The sequence below is a fragment of the Gadus morhua genome, chromosome 22 (assembly GCF_902167405.1).
Source record: "Gadus morhua chromosome 22, gadMor3.0, whole genome shotgun sequence".
Lineage (NCBI taxonomy): Eukaryota > Metazoa > Chordata > Actinopteri > Gadiformes > Gadidae > Gadus > Gadus morhua.
Genome location: NC_044069.1, coordinates 6994539 through 7011026, shown reverse-complemented (window position 1 = coordinate 7011026; position 16488 = coordinate 6994539). Strand labels below are relative to the sequence as shown.

Sequence of the window (16488 nt, the reverse complement as noted above, 5' to 3'; positions counted from 1 at the left end):
GTTAGCCAGAAGGCTATTTTCCATCTGTTGTCCCTTACAGCACCAGGTATTCCCAGGCGGTCTCCCATCCAAGTACTAACCAGGCCCGACACTGCTTAGATTCCGAGATCAGACGATAGCGGGCATGTTCAGCGTGGTATGGCTGTAATTAGGACCTAACGAGAGACACCTGGTGGGAGTGGGTGGCAGGCTGGGGACGTGGACTGGGAACACAGTGCCAACAACCAGAGGTTTATTAAGCACACACAATATAAATACGTTTATAGTGTAATTTATCGAACATGCACAATTCACAGACGTCCTTCTAGTTTAGACGGTTCACATGATTTTTTGTGTCCATATAATACAAATCTGAATTATATTAATTTTGTCACAACATGACGCTATTCAGTATGGACTATATATATAATAATTATTACAAATTAACAAAGTTCTAGTATTCTCTGATTAAGACAAATAAACAACATTGTCTTACATAATCACATTTGCCAAATAAGCTAAAGGGTAGGGGTTTCTGGTGACTAACATGGCGTTCTGTGAACTGAAGCTTATCCCAACAGCTGAGAGGAAACCACAGTGTGAAGTAGGAAGTAGATAAATAAGTCTGCGTACTGTATGGAGGTTAAACAAAGGGTCGACAGCAATAAGAGCAGTTTCCCGGAGACTCTTCTCCGCAATGAAGTTTATAAACTGCATTTTCTGTCTGCTGGTAAGCTGTATTTGTCAAGGTAATAAGCCGTATTTTTACTATGTATTTGTTATGCTTCATCTGTATTTGTTATATTTGGATACATCTTTTTATATCAGGTTTTCATGAGGGTACCCTTTTTCTAAAAATTGTATTTTCAAAAGTTGAACACTTTAGAAAATAACCTTTTACAATTCAAAGTATTCAAGTAGTAAATTACTGAAAGCATGGTTCTGAAATGGGATCAATTGAGAGGAAAATATTTAAAATATTGTTGCAAGTGGCCTGTATGCACCTTCAAATGGTTTTGCAAAGCTGTACATGTCTTAAAGATATTGATGTGGATGGTTCCAACATTCTCATCTATTCTTGTTTTTTACATTTCTCAAAGTGCAAATATGTTTTTGAATGTGTTTTAAGATGGGACACATGTAATTATAATTTGTAAGCCCATGTTGCAAATATAACAACCAAAAAAACATTTAAAATGTTGATGCTTGATTGTGGACTATATTGAAATAAGGGTCTTCCAGGTCTTCTGGAAATGTTTTTGGTCGCTGTGTCATAATTCAGCTTCATATTTAATACATTGTTGCTTAAGGCACACTCATTAATGAGAAAATGTCAAACTGGCACTGCATGTTGAAACGGTTGCTGACCCCTGGTTTAGGGCATCATGACTTAGACACCGAGAAATAGGGATATCTCTTCAGGTCCAAAGCATCGGGGAACAGCTCAATGTTCACCCAGGCCGCCACCAATCCAACAGTAGGCCGAATCATTTTTAATAATGATTTTCTATTTGTATTTTAGGTAGCCTAGTTTGAAATTTTATAGATCATATGCCTACTTGTATTATTTTTTTTTTAATGAATTTTTGTATTGTGTTGCATCTTAAAATATATTCTTCCTATTATTTGGGCTGGATAAATAACGATAACAATTGATGTCTCAAAAAAGGCAGACGCACAAAAAAAGAACACACATACACATCCACACACAGGCGTTCAGTTCTGAAACTCATAAACCAACCCAAGATATGCTATGAGAACTGTATTACCGGATGTGAGGTCGATCCTATCTTCATCATTTTGCAGGTGCATGATCCACCCACACGCATAAGCACACGTACAAGCGCACGCACACAGCCATGGATGCAGTGCAAATATATTTCACTTGCAGTTGTGGAAGTGATTTTTTTATTGAAACTCAATAACCACCAAAACATTTTCTCTTTGCCACACAGAATGACGCCTTACTATAACTGTCTGCTGATAATACTACGGGCGGAGGGGGAGTCATGTTTTATGTTGTCTACTCAGGATAGCGTGACCTTTGTGATGTAATGTTTTTAAAAAATGTTTTTAAAAATTTAAAAAACAACAGTTGACCAAGTGCTATAGAAACAAAGATAAAACAAAAAACCAACAATATTACAAGTAACAATCACACATTTGAGACGACGATAATAGTAACAATAGTAATAAAAGATATAACCGCAAGCAGTGATTAACGGGGTCCGAGCAAAGTTAAAAGTCAAGAATACACTAATGGAAGATATATAAATTATAAATATAACATATAATTGTCATATTTGAGGAAAGATGTTCCACCTATAAATCTGAACTGCAGCCTCATTCACATGGTCAAAATGTATATTGATAAGCACACAACATCCAGAAAACTCCAGGCACATATTTCTCAAGTGAATTAAGGGCTTTCTTCAAAGCATATACCTGAAAAATCTTTGAAATTCTGGGGAAATTAAACATTTGTAGTCAAGAACACTAACGGAAGAAATATAAATATGACAGTTACTTATGAAGGAAAAATGGTTAATGAAGAAGTTCCCCTTAATGCCATACTGTGTCTTGGCAGTCCTATACTTGGAAACTAATGAGCAGGATTATTGATTGGCTGATGAATCGTCATATCGTCATATAGGCAAAATAGGTTGAGACTGTGGACGTTTGGCTTTTCTATGAAATTGTGGGAAAAGTAAACATTTTTAGAGCAGAAGACCAGGGTGAAAAAGATGCATCTGATTTTAGAGATGAATATGATGAAAGAATTTTTAGTCCAGGTCAATCTTGTAAGGAGAAATAAGGCTAGTTCATATTTTTTTGTGGCACTACCACCTTTTGGTGCAGTACCACAATTTTGGTTTATTAGTAGTGGGTGCGTATTGGTATCCACCAATAATAGTCGCATGTTTTTTTTTATACAATAAAGAAATGGTCATCTAAGAAAAATGGGCTAACTGCTCCAACTTTATTGGCCAATATTTCTCAAATGGAACTCACTAAACAAATTCTGTTGAATGATTTTTGTGAGGCTTGGTCTGAGACTTCTTATAGGAGTATATTTGACAAGTCAGATAGACATTGGGGCTATTCCATTCGAGCATTTAAATGTTAGCAGGATCTTAAAATGTATTCTATGGTGCACAGGGAGCAAGTGAAGGGCTTCTATAAGGGACTTGACATATGGGTTGAGGTTGTGTAAGTCCATGCCATTCATGGTGATAAAAGTAGTACCTTTGTCCCCATAAAGCACATTTAAACGCAGCACATATCCTAACACAGAGCATTGATGTATATGTGAACGTCTACAGACAGCGTCCGAGTGGTCCAACACGCGGGGACGTGCACCTGGAGTCTTGCGGCGGAGGGGAACGAGAGCCGGCCGGTTTCTCTCCTACGGGAGGCCAGAGATCAGCTGTTGGACCAGGTGTGTGCGGACCTGGGCTGCGGCCGGGTGTACCCTTTCACTGAGAACGGCCACACCAGCATCATCAACACCGGCAGCAGCGCCTGCCTAACGGACTGCTCTTACCGCGACCGACGTCTTTCCAACTGCACCGAGACGGTTGGGGATAACTGCTCGGTTGTTTCTGAAATTGTTTGTGGTAAGGTAAATTGTTTGTCATGAAAGTACAGCGCATATGTTTTTTCTCAGCTAAATAAATTGTTAAATAGGCTGAAATTAATTTGATAAATAAAATGAATTCATAAAACGGAATGTGAACTTTATAGTCCTTAGGTATAATAAAAATAATACAATAAAAAAGGTATAAGTGACTTTATGCTGACAATATTGTGACTTTAAAGCTTTATCAGTAGGCTTGTACCCAAGTCCCTACACTTTTAAAGCTTCTAAGCACTACTTGAAGTTGTCAAGTCACTCTAGACGAGGACATACAGGTCTACAAATCAACAGCTGCGTGACAACTATTCCATGGACAATTCAGCACCCAACGGACTTGCATATATCTTTACTGTTATACCACCTCAGGCCACCAGATGACGCGGCTGGCGGGCGGCGCTCACAGTTGCGGCGGCCGGGTGGAGCTGTGGTCTGACGGCGGCTGGGGGACGGTGTGCGATGACCGCTGGGACCTGGCCGACGCCGACGTGGTCTGTCGCCAGCGGGGCTGCGGCTACGCGGTCAACGTTTCGGGGCAGGGAGGGGCGTTTCCCCCGGCGACGGCGGGACCCGTCCACCTGGACGAGCTGATGTGCACCGGGGCGGAGAGCAGCCTGTGGGCGTGTCCCGTGGCACCGGACGGAGTTCACCACGACTGCGGCCACAAGGAGGACGCCGGGGTGGTGTGCTCAGGTGAGGAGGAAGAAGTCTGGTCGTACTCTCTGCAAGCGTTCAGCTTTAAAGTGGTCTTCTTCACCGCCGACGCTCAGAGTGCTTTAAATCCCACGTGGAAACATTCAGTAAATGAAAATGAATGGGTTGTGCTTTTGTGTGAATACTGTTTTTATTCTGTATTGTGTTGCTTATTGTGTCTTTTTATATTCTAAATAGGATATACAAGTCAATGCGTTTCTTCTTGTTATCTAGGCCTCGCTGTGCTGTGTTTTATCTCACAAGGCCTTCTACCGTAATATAGACCCATGTGGGAGTTTTTATTTATCTTTTTTTTCATTGACGTGTTGGCCCACCACAACATCTGTTCTACAAAAATGGTTCATTAACATAGAGCTGGTTTAGCGTTCCCAAACCGAGAAAGGCCGCGTCTTCCTCAGTTCAGACAAAGTAAAGCCGCTCAACACCGTTAAGTTCAACCAAGTTCAACTTGACGTATTGTATCCGCTCTCAACCTGCTCTCTCCCCCCCTCCCCCCCTCCCTCTCTCCCCCGAAGAGATGAGAGCCGTGCGTCTAACCGGCGGCGCTGACCGCTGCTCCGGTAAGGTGGAGATCCACCTCAACGGGACATGGGGGACGGTGTGCGACACCTGCTGGGACCGACAGATGGCCGCCATGCTGTGCTCCATGCTGGGCTGTGGGGCCCAGCCCAAGAAATACACCCAATTCGAGCCCCACCTGACGGCGCACAACGACGGCCCGCTGTGGTTCTACCAGTGCGCCGACGGGGACACAGATCTCTGGCAGTGCCGAGAGTTCATCAACGTGAAGCACCTCTGTATGACCTCAAAGGCGGCTGTGCTGGTCTGTGCTGGTAGGCCAAGGGGCTTTTACTTTGAAACAACTGCCGCCTCACACACGTGATGCCCCCTCCATTCCTGCCTTTAAATCAAGGATCAAAACCCATCTGTACACCGTGGCTCTTCCTCCACAATAACTATCTTACCGCTGCACTACTTTGTTTATATGTGGATGTCTTTTTTTTATTTTTATTTAATATTATTTTTACCTTCATTTTTATACCTAGTGAATGCACTATGAACAGCACTTTGGTCGGTGTGAACTGTTATAGATGTGCTTTGTAAATACATTTGACTTACTTACTTTTACTTTGGCAGTACCAATTTTGGGTTGCCATTATTGTGTGAGTCTTCATGGTTCTGTTCAGTTGAGGCTGCTTTGTGCTTCGACAGGTTGAATATCCCTTTTTCGTTATCTTCTGATACCAAATATTTTTTGGAGGGGGGAGATTGCCTCAACATTTATTTGATTAATATGTTCTTGTCCACCAGGCTCACAAGGGTTTCCTACAATCTCCATCTCAGCGAATGTAACGTCAGTGACTGGACTGACGACTGGTAAGTTAACTAACCCTAACCAAGACCCAAAAGATGCCTTGTTTACTTACTCTACCTCTATATCTAGTGTTTATATGGTGGTGTATATATCCATATTTATATATACCACCATATAAACCCTTTACATATAATAACGGATAGTTTAACATACATTCAAATGGTAAGGCAGGATAGTGTTGTGGCTAGTGTGTTCGACTACCAGCCGGAAGGAAGTGGTTTTGAACTACAATGTCTTAATGGTTAGTAGTAATTTATACTTATTTGTTATGCTTTACGTTATATACATTACTTCTTACTTATTTATATCGCTATTCGTATGTTTAATGTTATTATTTACTATACTATTTTCTATTAAGGTTATTTCATTAATACACAGGATCAGATGTTATAATCCCTTGTGCCAAAATCCAAGGAAAACACATATTCAGAAGCCCCTGTCCGAACCAACCTTATAAGCACGCTGGCTACTGAGCTACCAACCAAAGGTGAAAAACACGAGACAACTAGCCCAACTAACAGCAGTAAATACAGCAGTAAGCAGTAAGCAGAGTATCATTGGGGTTATCAAGTGGGCACCCTCTTTCACAGATGTTTCGTTTAAGTTAGGCCCACGACACCTCCTGAGGGCTTAACAATGAAACCAGCGTCCTGGATTCACCCCCCTCAATGCTGCCACCACATTGCCACATTTAATGCATCTAAACACTCTTTCCTGCATCGTACCCCTAGCCCTACCCCTACCCCTGACCACACAAACACGTTGGCACATTAGCACACGTTGTCTATCTGCCCTGACTTGTCTATCTTTGCAATACCTCGTCTAGTTTCCTGTCTCAATTCTTCAACCTGTGCCTTGTCACTAAAAGGCTTGCATCATACCACCTTCCCAGACTCTTCGCTGGCTTCTCCAGAACTGTAGGCATCACCTCTTCATTTATAGCAAACTACTGATCAACTACCTTTCATTTAACAACTGAGAGTCTCCTAGACTTACCTGGCTTCACCTTCATTCTAGCCCGTTGCAGATTGCTATTTAGCTTATCCAGCAACCTGCGGGTGCACGGAGCGGTTGACGTGTCACATGTCGTCCATAAAAGCCCTAATTGGGGGGAGACGTGGCCCTCCCTGAAACTTCTCCCCACCAACTATCCACTTAGAGGCCCTTATAATAACCTCCATCGCCATTTTGAAGGCGAGTGGGGAGATTGTACATCCCGCCATAATTCCTATCTCGAGCTGTTGCCACCCTGTGGTGTAGTCTACCGTATTAAAACAAAGTTGAATATCCAGAAAATAAGCTTTAACTAGGCTTTTAATGCTACCTGGGATTCTGAAGTAGTCAAAGGCCTCCCATAACAGACTATGTGGTACTGACCCGAAGGCATTAGCCAAATCCAAAAAAATCAACGTGCAGGTCTCTCCTCTCACGCTTCGCTAACTGAATTTGGTGCCAAATCAACAGCTTGGATTAATTCTTTCACTTCCTTCTTTCACAGCTGGCACAACAACAGGAAGTGCCCCAGACCACTTCCTGTTCCCCTTGTCTCCCGAGCTGATTGGCTGCGTGGCTCTGTCAGTCATGGTGCTGGTGATGCTCATGGTTAACTGCGTCCTCTGCCTCCAGAGTAGAAGAAAAAAAAAAGGTACTTCTCCCGCCTCCACATACTGATGTCAAGCATGGAAACATGTTTTGCCCATTCTTTATTTAATTTGATCAGATATCTTTATGTGATTGTCACTCAAAATGCCAAACCGAACCACCAGTTGAGAATGACCTATTCACACCTCATCTAATCTAACCTAATCTGATAAATCTACTACTTTAATCTAATCCATTGCATAACTGGTAATCTGTAATACTGCCTGTGTTTGACACTGCAATCTCTCTTTGGTCTCGTCTCACACTACCTCAGCTTGCATGAGAGAGCAGAGAAATCAGCATGAAGATAGGGCTTTGAATGACTACAGAGAGGCCCTCAGTCTGGTCAAGATTGCCCCCATCGGGAGCCCTGGTAAGTATGGCTAACATGGTGCTCTATTGCTGTCTTCTGTCAATAGAGGGTGAAGACACTCTGGGAAGACAAGAGCAACGACATGCTGGACCGGTTACTACTACCTGTGTTCTTATTTTTTAGTCTACATATTTTTTTGGGGGAAAAAAGTAGTGTTTGATTTGTAATATATTGCATTAACTCTAGAAAACCATTGTAAATAGTAAGTATTTTATGTGCTCAGAATATGCCCGTTATTATAGATCGATGGTGGATCCGTTCTATGCACTTAACGGTGCATGAGGTCATGTCAGTATTCATTCGTATGTGCATTGTCTTCTCCCCCTAGTACATGCTGCGTGCAGAGGTATAACGTCATTACATCATAGTCATGGTTGCTCTTTGTTGTGTTCCTGTTTGGTTGAAGTCCTCTCCAAGCCCAGTGGCATGCTAGCCCCACACCACGGCCCTTATCAGCCAAGCTATCCACCTCCTGTCCACATGTCCACCTTTAACAGTGAGCTACTCCCCCCTCTTACATTTCTCTATTATTCCTCTCCATTGCTTAAAGTTGACGTTTGTGAGGTCTTCTCCGCCGTTGGGAAGCAATGCCCTGATTGGACATACATGAGGGGGCTGAAATCAAAACGGTCTCATACGGAGACACGCTCCGTCCACCGCAGCAAATATCCTCACGGAGAATTTCACTTACTAACACCTGGATGATGGCACTTCTAACAAATGATGCGGAAACTCCAGCTCTCGAGTCTTACCCACCGCACCCTTAACATCTCAATGCTTAACAGGAGCGTTGACTCGGCCTAAAAAAACCATTGCGCTGTCGATGGCGGATTCAGTCGTTCGTAGGTCGTCACCTGCTGATAATTCCCATAACGTTCCTTTGCCTGACTGTTGGATTCAGATTCCCAGCGGCGCAGGCACGCCCAGGGCAGCCCTGCCACGGGCTCAGCCGTGAACACCCTGTACCAGGACGGTGAGTTAACATGGAAGGCTTTATATGTTGCTGTAAAAGTGAAAAGCTCTGTTGATGTTTCGATATATTGAGGATGATTTGAGGAGGTAAGTGGAGCCGGTTGGTGGGTTTGACTCCCAGCCGAAAGGTTCAGGGTTCGAACCCCGATGTACTGCGGTCATGCCAGCCGACTCATCGAGATCGGCGGTCAAGCCAGCCGACCCAGTTTTTTGCCGTACCTGTATATACTAGCCATTACGGTAATAGCGTCTCAGAACTAGTTTAAAGTAAAAGCATTCGTCGGGTACATACAAAAAGACAGTCAAAAAAAGCAAATACTATCAAAGGAAGTGTACGGCCGTTGTGGTATTTACTTTCAAAATAAAAGCCAACCAAACATTCCAATCTGAGACATATTACAAATGATTTTGGATTCGATTTAAAAGAAAATGCCCTATTATTCCATGCTCATTTCACTTCAGGGTTATAGTTCACAACCCCATAGGGTCACCCAAGAAGTTCCAGAACATTCTGATGTGGAGTTTCAAAATAAAAGCCCACCAAAAAATCCAATATGAGACATATTACATATAATTTTGGATTCAATTTAAAAGAAAATGCCCTGTTATTCCAGGCTCATTTCACTTCATGGTTATAGTTCACGACACCATAGGGTCACCCAAGAGGTTTCAGAACATTCTGATGTGGAGTTTCAAAATAAAAGCCCACCAAAAATTCCAATATGAGACATATTACATATGATTTTGGAATCAATTTAAAAGAAAAAGCCCTGTTATTTCAGGCTCATTTCTATTCAGGGTTATAGTTCACGACCCCATGGGGTCAGGCAAAAGGTTTCAGAACATTCTGATGTGGAGTTTCAAAATAAAAGCCAACCAAAGTTTCCAATATGAGACATATTACATATGATTTTGGATTAAATTTAAAAGAAAATGCCCTGTTATTTCAGGCTCATTTCACGTCAGGGTTATAGTTCAAGACCCCATGGGGTCACGCAAGAAGTTTCAGAACATTCTGAAACTCATTCAACCAAAGTTTCCAATATGAGACATATTACATATGATTTTGGATTCAATTCTGAAACTTCTTGGGTGACCCCATGGGGTCTTGAACTATAACCCTGAAGTGAAATGAGCCTGAAATAACAGGGCATTTCCTTTTAAATTGAATCCAAAATCATACGTAATATGACTCATATTGGAAATTTTGGTTGGCTTTTACTTTGAAATTCAACATCAGAATGTTCTGAAACTTCTTGTGTGACCCCATGGGGTCTTGAATTATAACCCTGAAGTGAAATGAGCCTGAAATAACAGGGCATTTTCTTTTAAATTGAATCCAAAATCATATGTAATATGTCTCATATTGGAAAATTTGGTTGGCTTTTATTTTGAAACTCCACATCAGAATGTTCTGAAACCTTTTGCGTGACCCCATGGGGTCTTGAACTATAACCCTGAAGTGAAATGAGCCTGAAATAACAGGGCATTTCCTTTTAAATTGAATCCAAAATCATACGTAATATGTCTCATATTGGAAATTTTGGTTGGCTTTTACTTTGAAATTCAACATCAGAATGTTCTGAAACTTCTTGTGTGACCCCATGGGGTCTTGAACTATAACCCTGAAGTGAAATGAGCCTGAAATAACAGGGCATTTTCTTTTAAATTTAATCCAAAATCATATGTAATATGTCTCATATTGGAAAATTTGGTTGGCTTTTATTTTGAAACTCCACATCAGAATGTTCTGAAACCTTTTGCGTGACCCCATGGGGTCTTGAACTATAACCCTGAAGTGAAATGAGCCTGAAATAACAGGGCATTTTCTTTTAGATTGAATCCAAAATCATATGCAATATGTCTCATATTGGAGATTTTGGTTGGCTTTTACTTTGAAACTCCACATCAGAATGTTCTGAAACTTCTTGTGTGACCCCATGGGTCCTTGAACTATAACCCTGAAGTGAAATGAGCTTGAAATAACAGAGCATTTTCTTTTAAATTGAATCCAAAATCATATGTAATATGTCTCATATAGGAGATTTTGGTTGGCTTTTACTTTGAAACTCCACATCAGAATGTTCTGAAACCTTTTGCGTGACCCCATGGGGTCGTGAACTATAACCCTGAAGTGAAATGAGCCTGAAATAACAGGGCATTTTCTTTTAAATTGAATCCAAAATCATATGTAATATGTCTCATATTGGAAACTTTGGTTGGCTTTTATTTTGAAACTCCACATCAGAATGTTCTGAAACCTTTTGCGTTATCCCATGGGGTCGTGAACTATAACCCTGAAGTGAAATGAGCCTGAAATAACAGGGCATTTTCTTTTAAATTGAATCCAAAATCATATGTAATATGTCTCATATTGGAGATTTTGGTTGGCTTTTGGTGACCCTATGGGGTCGTGAACTATAACCCTGAAGTGAAATGAGCCTGAAATAAAAGGGCATTTCCTTTTTAAATTGAATCCAAAATCATACGTAATATGTCTCATATTGGAAACTTTGGTGGGCTTTTATTTTGAAACTCCACATCAGAATGTTCTGAAACTTCTTGCCTGACCCCATGGGGTCGTGAACTATAACCCTGAAGTGAAATGAGCATGGAATAACAGGGCATTTTATTTTAAATCGAATCCAAAATCATATGTAATATGTCTCATATTTGGTGTGCTTTTATTTTGAAACTACGCATCAGAATGTCCTGAAACTTCTTGGGTGACCCTGTGGGGTCTTGAACTATCGCCCTGCAGTGAAATGAGCCTGGAATAACAGGGCATTTTCTTTTAAATCGTATCCAAAATCATATGTAATATGTCTCATATTGGAATGTTTGGTGGGCTTTTATTTTGAAAGTAAATACCATAACGGCCGTACACTTCCTTTGATGTACCCGACGAATGCTTTTATTTGAAACTAGTTCTGAGACGCTATTACCGTAATGGCTAGTATATACAGGTACGGCAAAAAACTGAGTCGGCTGGCTTGACCGCCGATCTTGATGAGTCGGCTGGCTTGACTGTAGTCCCGATGTCCGCAGTCTGGAGCGCTTGCTCGTGAAGCGTTGATCGATGCATCGTTGATCGGGTTTATTCCCTAATGGCAAACCATCACCATAATAAATCACAGTATTGAGATCATTCAAATAACATGCAGCAACAATTTTTTCACATTTTTCAGGAACACCAAACGACGCGAGAGCCTTCAACGGCGACATGACATACAAACATCAAAGCCTCCACCCCAGCGGTAATATATTGTTGTACGACTACAACTCTCTGGAATGAAGGATTTATGAAGGGAAGAAGAATGACTGTCTTCTTCTTCTCCAGTGGACTCGTTTGAATCCTCCACCTCTTCCTCTGAGGATGAACTCTACGAGAACACTGTGGACCAGAAGGAGGACCAGGTAGCGAATGGTGGGTCACCTTCATTCAGCCTCAACATCGTCACCACCACATGCATATAACACGCACACGCACGGGCACACACACATGAATATAACACTCACATGAATATGACACACATGCACATGAATCTAACACACACACATGAATATAACCCCCACACACACACAGACACGAATATAACGCACTCACGCACACATACACACGCATACATGAATAGAACACACACAAATAACACACACACACTCACACTCACACTCACACTCACACATACACACAAAACATACACACACATAAGAGGGAGCCATTCATAAAGGCAGATGTGCGGGGCACCACATCTGGTGCGTGGCGATAGCCTTCATGTCACTGAGGTCGGTTCCGTAACGAGGAAGCTGCCATTTTGAATTCTGTCACTGAACACTGAAGACATATTGGAGAGGACTGCTCCTACAAACTCTCTGCTGTGTGTGTGTGTGTGTGTGTGTGTGTGTGTGTGTGTGTGTGTGTGTGTGTGTGTGTGTGTGTGTGTGTGTGTGTGTGTGTGTGTGTGTGTGTGTGTGTGTGTGTGTGTGTGTGTGTGTGTGTGTTTTCTGTCTGAGTAGAGATGTTTTTTGACCTATTCAAACCAACTAAAGATCCAGTATCAAATACAACAAACGGCGTTCAAAGCAAAAACCCTCCTAGTGGTTCTTCATTTTAAAAGCTTTTAAAGCCTCAGTGTCACCCACTCGCTCTATCGACAGAACCCCAACAGCCCGGAGGTTGCTATCAAAGTGGACTCATTTTTTCAACCTCTCTAGCCTCAAGCAGCCACCAGCTGCCACCTAGAGGGATGACGTCAACCATGTTGGACCCAGGTTAGTCATGAGTATCTCACTCACTCACTCACTCACTCACTCACTCACTCACTCACTCACTCACTCACTCACTCACGCAGTTCTTCCATCAACACAAATTAAAGTTTACGATCCCATTCTTACAGCGTTATGCATCGAGTATCTCAGGCTAATTTACAAACGGTTATGTTTTTAGGCTGCTTTTACTTTGAAGTGTTTCGTTTTACAGCACGTTTCTCAGTGCTTACTTGTTGCGTATCATGTCTTGATTATTTTAGGTTATGGGGGTGATGATGGGGTTGACGATGAAGACGATATCTATTCCCCGGTCAGCCCTGAAACCCACTCCTCTTCTACGGATGATTACGACGATATACTCAATCCATAAACACTGGATGAGGTGAACTTTGACCTCAAGATGCATGGAATGTAAAAATATCAGACACTGCGCACAATTCCTTATTTTAGTATTATTTTATATAAACACAAGAGGTAATAAATTGTTACCTTGAATATAAGATTTTTTTATTTATTGGAATTTTTTTTGGTGTATCTCTTTATTTTCTTAACCACCCTGGATATTGTATTGCTGGATGCTAATTAACGGTCAGCAACGATGGACCTGTCTCAGAAAGCATAAATAAATAAATAAATAAATATCACCTCCGCCACAAGGGGGAACTGTAGGTTCATATCTAAATACATCACTTCTAGGAAAAATTCTTATTCGCAAAGTCAACAGGAATAGCGTGTCCGTATGTTTCTTTTTTTAGTTCAATTATGTTTTCCAACGAATAATCACTTGTGACAAAAATGTATTCATACTTAAGTCAGCGGTGGTTGGGGAAGGAAGAAAAGTAAAAACAACTTTAAAGGGGAATGGGAACTCAGAAGTGTCCGTAGTGTGATCAAGGAGGACTAATAGGTAAAGCGACATCAGGTTAGTTTGAAACCAGAGGCCCCGGTAAAGGTCCTTCTTTGTGCATTAGCATAAGGGACGTTTGGTTTGCAGCAGCTGTACAGCATCAAGCCAGCATGTGTATGCTGGATACCGCGAGATCTCACAACATCAGTCGACACGACCGACTGCTGCAAAGCGTATCTTTTGCGCAGTGACGGTGTGACGCACTGACTATTGTTTTAAGGAATGTAAAAGAGTTCATCTGATTCTGTCTCGATGCGCATAAAGCGAGCGATAGGTACTGTAGGCCTTCATCTATCTATAATGGAATTCATGTGTTGGATACATTCAGGCATGTAGGCCTATGTCAAGCAAGCTAGATTTAAGAGAGATGGATGATATGATAATGCTTCCGACTCGGTGGGAGGTTTTTAAGCATTAAGATAACGTGGGGAGAAAGAGGTTGTGCGACAGACATGCACGTTTTTTCCGTTGTACACAAATAGGCCTCTGTGAAATGGTCTCAAAACTCCATGATTAACTTACATGTGATTATTTATTTCCTTAGAACCGTATCTAAATGGAAATGAAGTACTTAAAGTGGAAGAATCCCTTTATAGACAGCACAACAGTGAATATAAATATATTTATCATTTATAAAAAACTTTTTACACTAAATGTTCGAAAATAGTTAAGTATTTTACGTTTATCTATTAGTGTAGAACTTCACCTAATAATAACCTTTGACATTCTGTTTGTTTAGCCTTTAGCAAAAAAAGGCGAAATCCCCTTGAATAACATTCATGGATTAATCTCAGCTTTTTAAGACCTTAATTAATCAGAGCTCAAACTAGCGCTTTTACACAGAAGACTTTGACAGCATCATACATGAAGTATTAAGTATTAAGCAGGTTGAAGGGACAGATGTCTCATGATGAGCCAACAGCCTTCCTGCTGGGATTCCCCCACCTCTGCAGATAGACTAGCTTGGCACGGGTTCTGACGTTCTCTGCTGGATAAAAAGAAGCTAAAAAACAACGAAACAAATTAATGTCCTGAGCTTTCTCTCTCTGTAAAACTCAAACTCTCTCCGGTTGTCAAACTGCCATAACAAACTTTAATAAAACTTTTTTATTGAAGGAGAGAACTTTTATTGAGGGAAGTTTTATTCATCCACTATATTTATAATGTATAGACTTTTTACTTTCCGTGGTTGATTGAAATCCAGAACCCGGTAGCTTTACAGAAGTGAGTGAAATCATGGGATGAGATCATAGGATTTAAGATCATAAGATCATAAGGCCTGTGTGTTTTTGTGCGCAGGCTTTGTTCATTAAGTCAATTACACACAAAGGATTATGGGTCGTGTAAGTCGCTTAAGTTGCTTAAAGTGTTTAAACAATAGACCTCACAGCGCCCCCGGTCCCTGTTGAACTTTTGAACTCTCTCCGCTGCTACGCTGCAAGGAGCCACTAGGGTGCACCTGTCTGTCTGTCTGTCTCTGCCTGGCTGTCTGTCTGTCTCTGTGCGTCTATCTCTGTCCGTCTGTCTGTCTGTCGGTCTGTCGGTCTGTCTGTCTGTCTGTCTGTGTCTGTCTGTCTCTGTCCGTTGGTCTCTGTCCGTCTGTCTGTCTGTCTGTCTGTCTGTCTGTCTGTCTGTCTGTCTGTCTGTCTGTCTGTCTGTCTGAGTTTTGAATAAATAACACTTCAGAGCTCTCCTATGCTTCCAAAATGGAGGCCGTCATTGCGATGTGATGTTGCGATATACAAGCCCAAAACAACCCTCCACCTCCATTCCACCCCCCTTCCCCATTACTACAGGGCGACGTTATGATGGGCGGTTGCCAATTAAAACCCATGAAGTCACCGCTGTGAGTATAGCGCCGTAGCGCGGCTATAGATTAAGGCCGACGGGGGGGGGGGGGGGAAGAGAGGAAACAAGCGCCAACCGTTCAGCTCGTCAATCAGAGCAATTTCTGGCTTGGGCGACTCGGCAGAAACGGACCTCCAAAGTCATTAAATTCATCTCTGTTCCGTTCGTTCGTCAGCCCTGATTAAAGTCACTTCCACCGCCATTGGAAAGACAAACTTGACGAAGACGATGGTGGCGGTACAATGCTGAAGTTTAGTTTTTTTCTGGCAGTTGGTCGGTTTGCTAGACGCTGGGGAGTGTTAGCGTAGCGCGCTAATAGTGTTGATTACTTACCACTCATTAGGTTGCTTTCACCGCTGGTCTAAGCTCCCCCCTGGTGGGGGGCTTAGCACCATGGCGGAGGGGGGGTCTGGCCTCGCGGCTCACTGAAGGGCCCTGATCCAGTTCACCTTTTAAGTTCAGTGGAGCTGCGGGGGTCGGCAGGGGTCAGCGCGCCGGCGGTTCACGCCGCGGTGCCCACAAACCGCTCCTCACGACCTCACTTCCTGTTCACTACTGTACCAGATAGGCGCTAAGAAGTATGTTTAAAGACATGTACCTGTGTGTATATATATATATAGAGTGTTATTTTGTAACGTTTGGGGTGTTTAGTCATCCAAAAGAATGCAGGAGTCGGGGGGGGGGGGTCTTCATGCGTGAAATATTGAAATTCCTTCGTCCCCATGGCGATGGCAATCTTACACGAATCTCGGCACGGCAAAGGCGATAAACTGCGA

The 16488-nt window shown here is 42.1% G+C and overlaps 1 protein-coding gene and 1 pseudogene across 5 annotated transcripts; one reads left to right on the top strand and one right to left on the bottom strand.

The window, feature by feature from the left end:
• Positions 1–31: 31 nt before the first annotated feature.
• Positions 32–150, bottom strand: LOC115536411 (uncharacterized; annotated as a pseudogene).
• Positions 151–578: 428 nt separating this feature from the next.
• Positions 579–14982, top strand: LOC115536159 (deleted in malignant brain tumors 1 protein). Of its 5 annotated transcripts, none has more exons than XM_030347849.1 (13): positions 579–728; positions 3303–3596; positions 3983–4306; positions 4843–5160; positions 5639–5704; positions 7201–7347; positions 7618–7716; positions 8123–8212; positions 8618–8689; positions 11877–11945; positions 12029–12115; positions 12904–12960; positions 13218–14982. In XM_030347849.1, the coding sequence occupies exons 1-13, from the start codon at positions 677–679 to the stop codon at positions 13325–13327; spliced, it is 1785 nt and encodes a 594-aa protein (XP_030203709.1). In that variant the 5' UTR covers positions 579–676; the 3' UTR covers positions 13328–14982. The 5 variants fall into 5 exon arrangements, 4 of the variants coding, with proteins under 4 accessions (XP_030203709.1, XP_030203708.1, XP_030203710.1 ...); XM_030347848.1 differs by having other exon boundaries at positions 12847–12960; XM_030347850.1 differs by lacking the exon at positions 8123–8212 and having other exon boundaries at positions 12847–12960.
• The last annotated feature ends 1506 nt before the right edge of the window (positions 14983–16488 follow it).

Coding starts and splice junctions, on each gene's coding strand:
- LOC115536159 (XM_030347848.1), top strand. CDS start 677: ATGAAGTTTATAAACTGCATTTTCTGTCTGCTGGTAAGCTGTATTTGT. Junction 8,213..8,617: donor CCACATGTCCACCTTTAACA/GTGAGCTACTCC, acceptor TGTTGGATTCAG/ATTCCCAGCGGCGCAGGCAC. Junction 12,116..12,846: donor GGAGGACCAGGTAGCGAATG/GTGGGTCACCTT, acceptor CTCTATCGACAG/AACCCCAACAGCCCGGAGGT.